Here is a 4,948-nt window from a genome sequence, read left to right as displayed (position 1 = left end):
GGGCTCCGGCGATCCTTCCACCTCAGCCTTCTGAGTAGATGGAATTACAGGCATGCACTACCATGTCCGGCTGATTTTTTGATTTATTGTAGAGATGAGGTCTCACTGCCCAGGCAGGTCTCAGACTCGCGGGCTCGGGCAATCCACTCACCTCAACCTCCCAAAGGTGCAAGATTATGTATTTCTTAAATAATAATAAGACTTGACCAATTTACCACGTGTCCCACCGCCTTGTCCATCTCGCCAGGAACTCCAGACTCTGTTAGGTTCGACATGGATCCCAACTGCTCTTGCGTTACTGGCGACTCCTGCGCCTGTGCTGCCTCCTGCAAGTGCAAAGAGTGCAAATGCAAGTCTTTCAAGAAGAGCTTCTGCTCCTGCTGCCCCGTGGGCTGTGCCAAGTGTGCCCAGAACTGTGTCTGCAGAGAGGCATGGGACAAGTGCAGCTGCTGCACCTGATGTCTGGAGACCTTGATCCCAGGTGGAGGTGGACCAACGTGTATAAACCTGGATTTTTTTGTTATACAACCCTAACCCTTTGCTACATTTAATTTCTATAAAATATGTGGACTATGCTGGGTGTGGTGGCTCACACTTGTAATCCCAGCACTTTGGGAGGGGGAGATGAGAAGATTGCCTGAGCCCAGGGGTTTCAGACCAGACTGGGCAACTTGGCGAGATCTCGTCTCTACAGCAAATCAAAAAATTAGCCGGGTGTGGTGGTGTTCGCCGGTGGTTCCAGCTACTTGGAAGCCTACTTGGAAGAATTGCTTGGGCGACAGAGTGAGACTCCGACTAAAAAAAATACATGAATTACAATAAAAATGTTTTTGACTTGAAACAAATAATAATAAGACTTGAAAATTGAAATTACTCCATCTATGGGCTGCAGAATGAATGTTGTGTTAGTAGACATAAAAACAACATTAATCTCCCTGTATATCTCCATCAGAGCTCTTGGATGATCAGGTGCATTGTCAATAAGAAAAAATATTTAAAAAAATTTTTTTTCTGAGCAATAAGTTTCAATGATGGGCTTAAAATATTCAGTAAACCATGCTATAAACAGATGTGCTATCATTCAGGCTTTGTTTTTCTATTATGAGAGCACAGACAGAGCAAACTTAGCATAATTTTTATGGACCCTAGGATTTTCAGAATAGTAAATGAGCGCTAACTTCACCTTGAAGTTACCAGCTGCACTAGCCTCTAACAGGAGAGTCAGTCTGTTCTATAAAGCTTTGAAACCAGGCATTGATTTCTCCTCTCTAGCTTTGAAAGTCCTAGATGGCACCGTCTTCTAATAGAAGACTTTCATCTACACTCAAAATTTGTTTAGCATAGCCACCTTCATCAAGGATCTTAACTAGTTCTGAATAACTTGCTGCAGCTTCTCCATCAGCACTTGATGTTTCAAAAACCTTGTATTAATACTTTTATGTTATGAACTTGGCTTCTTTCCTTCAGCCTCAAAAACCAAACTCTGCTAGCTTCCAACTTCCCTTCTGCAGTGTCCTCACCTCTCTCAGCCTCCATAGAACTGAAGAAAGTTAGAGCCTTGCTCTGGATTAGGATTTGGCTTAAGGAAATGTTGTGACTGCTTTAATCTTCTATCCAAACCACTCAAACTTTCTCCATATCAGCAATGAGGCTGTTTCTCTTTCTTATCATTTGTGTGTTCACTGAAGTAGCCCTTTTAGTTTACTTTGAGAACACTTCCTTTGCATTCACAACTTGGCCAACTCTTTGGTACAAGAAGTCTAACTTTCCACCTAGCTTGACTTTCAACATGTCTTCCTCACTAAATTTAATCATTTCTAGTCTGTGATTTAAAGTGAGAGTCCTAGCCAGGCTCGGTGGCTCAGCCTGTAATCCCGTGCCTTTGGGAGGCTGAGGTGAGTGGATTGCCTGAGCCCGCGGGTTCAAGACCTGCCTGGACAACTTGGCGGGACCTCATCTCTACAATAAATAAAAAATTAGCCGGGTGTGGTAGCGCGCGCCTGTAGTTCCAGCTACTCGGAAGGCTGAGACGGAAGGATCGCCGGAACCCAGCAGGTCGAGGCTGCAGTGGCCAGGAGCAGCCACTGCACTTCAGTCTGGGTGACAGAGTGAGACTCCAACTCAAAAAAATAAAAAATAAAGTGAGTCCTGCAACTCTTCCCTTCACTTGAACACTTAGAAGCCATTGTAAGATTATTAAGGGGTCTAATTTCAATATTATTGTATCTCAGAGAATAGGGAGGCCCGAGGAGAGGGAGAAAGATGAGGGTCAGTAGAGCAGTCAGAACACACAACATTTATCAATTAAGTTTGCTGTCTTACACAGGTGTGGTTTATGGCCCCCCCTAAATAATTACAGTAGTAACATCAAAGATCACCTGATCACAGATCACCATAACAAATGTAATAATAATGAAAAAGTTTGAAATATTGTGAAAATCACCAAAATGTGACACAGACATGAAGTGAGCACATACAGTTGGAAAATGGCACCAACAGACTTGCTTGATGCAGGGTTGCCACAAATCTCCAATTTGTAAAAAACACAATATCTGTGAAGCACCCTAAGTGACACACAATAAAACGAACTATGCCTGTAATGTCCAGGGCATAGAATACCTATGATACATTTTAGACCCTTTTAAAAAAATTATAAATTCTATTTTGGCTAAGCACAGCAGTATGCACCTGTAATTCCAGCTACTCAGGAACTGAAGCAGGATCGCTTGAGGCCAGGAGTTGGAGGCCCAATGGGCAACATAGTGAAACCTGACTTGGGAAAAAAAAAGAAGAAAGCTAATAAGAAATTTGCCCTTTGCCGGGTGCGGTGGCTCATGCCTATAATACAGAACTTTGAGGGGCCAAGGCAGGAGGATTGCTTAAGCCCAGGAGCTCAAGACTAGCTAGGGCAACATAGTGAGACCTCATCTCTACAAAACAATCAAAAAATTAGCTGGGTGTGGCAGTATGTGCCTTAGTCCCAGCTACTTTGGGAGCTGAGACAGAAGGATTGCCTGAGCCCAGGAGGTCATGGCTGTGGTGGACCATAATGGTGCCACTGAACTCCAGCCTAAGTGACTGAGTGAGAGCCCGACTAAAAAAAAGAAAAAAAAAAATTATCTTTGACTGCATGTTCATAGTAGTGACTGCACCTTACTTGCCTCTCCCATTTCTTACATTGCATACCAAAATACCAGACTTATCCTATATTTTCCATTGGTTGCTCCTCGGACTCATACCACTACATTAGGACTTAATTCTGGGAAACAGAGCTTTAGGAAAGAACACACCATTTAATGTGGTGGTCACTCAACTATGGAAAATAAACAAAGCTTGCCTTTAGTGGTAATACATGATTATAACATTGAAGTCTATGTGTAGTCAACAATGGACTGCCCCCTGCTCTCCGAGAACTTCCCAACGTGTCCACAGGAGTGGATGCTTCTCATCTTTGTTCCTGCTGTATGGTTCTACCATGTCATCATGGCTCACTGGTCCAAAGGTGACCCCTCAGCAAAGAGGGGAAAATCAACTTCTGTCTTCTAGGAAGTGGACATTATGACCAAGAAGCATTTGAGGCAGCACTCTAGGGAGAAAGTCTCTGAATGTGTGTTTGCTCACAAGGTCTCCAGAGATGCCCTGGGTTCTGCCCTCTCGAGGTCTGGTGCCCTATTTGTCCCTGGGTCCCAAGAGTTGCTCTTGCCTTCCCCCAGAAGTGTCTCCACCCCCTTGCTTTTTTGCTTAAGCTCTCTTTGTTTTTTGTCAATAACCAGAGAATACTTAATATAACACAGCACACGTGCTTTCTAAGACATTATTTCCGTACTAACACGGAAGATCATATAGTCATCTTCTACCTAACACGGTCCTTTCTTTTTTTTATTTTCAAATATTTATTTATTTATTGAGTCAGAGTCTCATGCTGTTGCCCAGACTGGAGTGCAGTGGCATAATCACGGCCACTGCAGCCTTGGCCTGCTAGGCTTAGGTGAGCCTTCCACCTCAGTCTTCCAAGTAGCTGGAATCACAGGTGTGCGCCAACATACCCGACTAATTTTTTTTTTATTTATCGTAGAGGTGAAATCTCCTTAAGTTGTGCAGGCTGGTCTTGAACCCGCCATGCCCAGCTTATTTTTCATTTTAGAGCTGTGGAGTACAAGGGGAGATTTACTGCATAAATAGGTTGCATGCAGGTGTAGTCTGGGCTTCCAACTGGTCCTCTCTTCCCCAATAGTGGGCCAGGTACCCAGTGTGTTGCCACGTGCCCCCTCGTGCCCTCCCCTAGCAGTGTCCAGTGTCTACCAGATCGATCTCACCCTTGTAACACTGTCCTGTCTAAAGTTTAAGAACTCCAAACAGTCACAGCTTATGTGCTTATAATTCTTTGAGGGTACATTAACACAACGTATTTAAAAAAAAAAAAAAAGCTAATTTAAGAACTTTGTAGGAAAATACCAGGTCTGTTAACTTTCGTGCTCTTTTTAAGTTTGGGGCATATTTTCATGAGGAAAAATAAATCTGTTAGACTTCCTTTCAGAATTCCATCATCACACAGACTATTTGTGAACTGTCACTAAAGCCATTCAATTTCTTATAACAGAGTGAGCATCCTCTGCTTGGATTAAGCACCAGATGTGAATGTTCTTACTGACTTCCTGAGGAAGTAAAAGTCCTAAGTCATTATATGGCAGTGAAATTTCAAAAATATATGTATATATATTAAACAGCAGGAAGTAGAACAAGACTGTTGCCAACACATGCAGGCTACAGTAGCAGCCACGAAATGTGTAGTATCCTGTTCTACCACATTCACTGAGCTGGGTTATATTGTCTAATAGACTCAGTTAACTCTGGAAGAAGTTAATAGGTGTTTATTGTTCAGTGTGGGGGCGGGCAGCATAATTAAGCCCGTAGTCTCTAATTCTTCTCGAGTTCAGATGAAACCAAC

At 43.1% G+C, this 4,948-nt stretch overlaps 1 protein-coding gene across 1 annotated transcript; it reads left to right on the top strand.

Moving 5' to 3' along the window:
• The first annotated feature begins 273 nt into the window (after positions 1-273).
• On the top strand, positions 274-459 carry LOC103270318 (metallothionein-I, hippocampal-like). The gene has a single exon (XM_008067852.1). The coding sequence runs from the start codon at positions 274-276 to the stop codon at positions 457-459; it is 186 nt and encodes a 61-aa protein (XP_008066043.1).
• Positions 460-4,948: the final 4,489 nt, after the last annotated feature.

This window comes from Carlito syrichta, unplaced genomic scaffold (genome assembly GCF_000164805.1).
Source record: "Carlito syrichta isolate Samal-C Ts95f unplaced genomic scaffold, Tarsius_syrichta-2.0.1 Scaffold309791, whole genome shotgun sequence".
NCBI lineage: Eukaryota > Metazoa > Chordata > Mammalia > Primates > Tarsiidae > Carlito > Carlito syrichta.
Note: the sequence above shows the minus strand (reverse complement) of the source record. Positions and strands in the feature narration are given on the sequence as shown.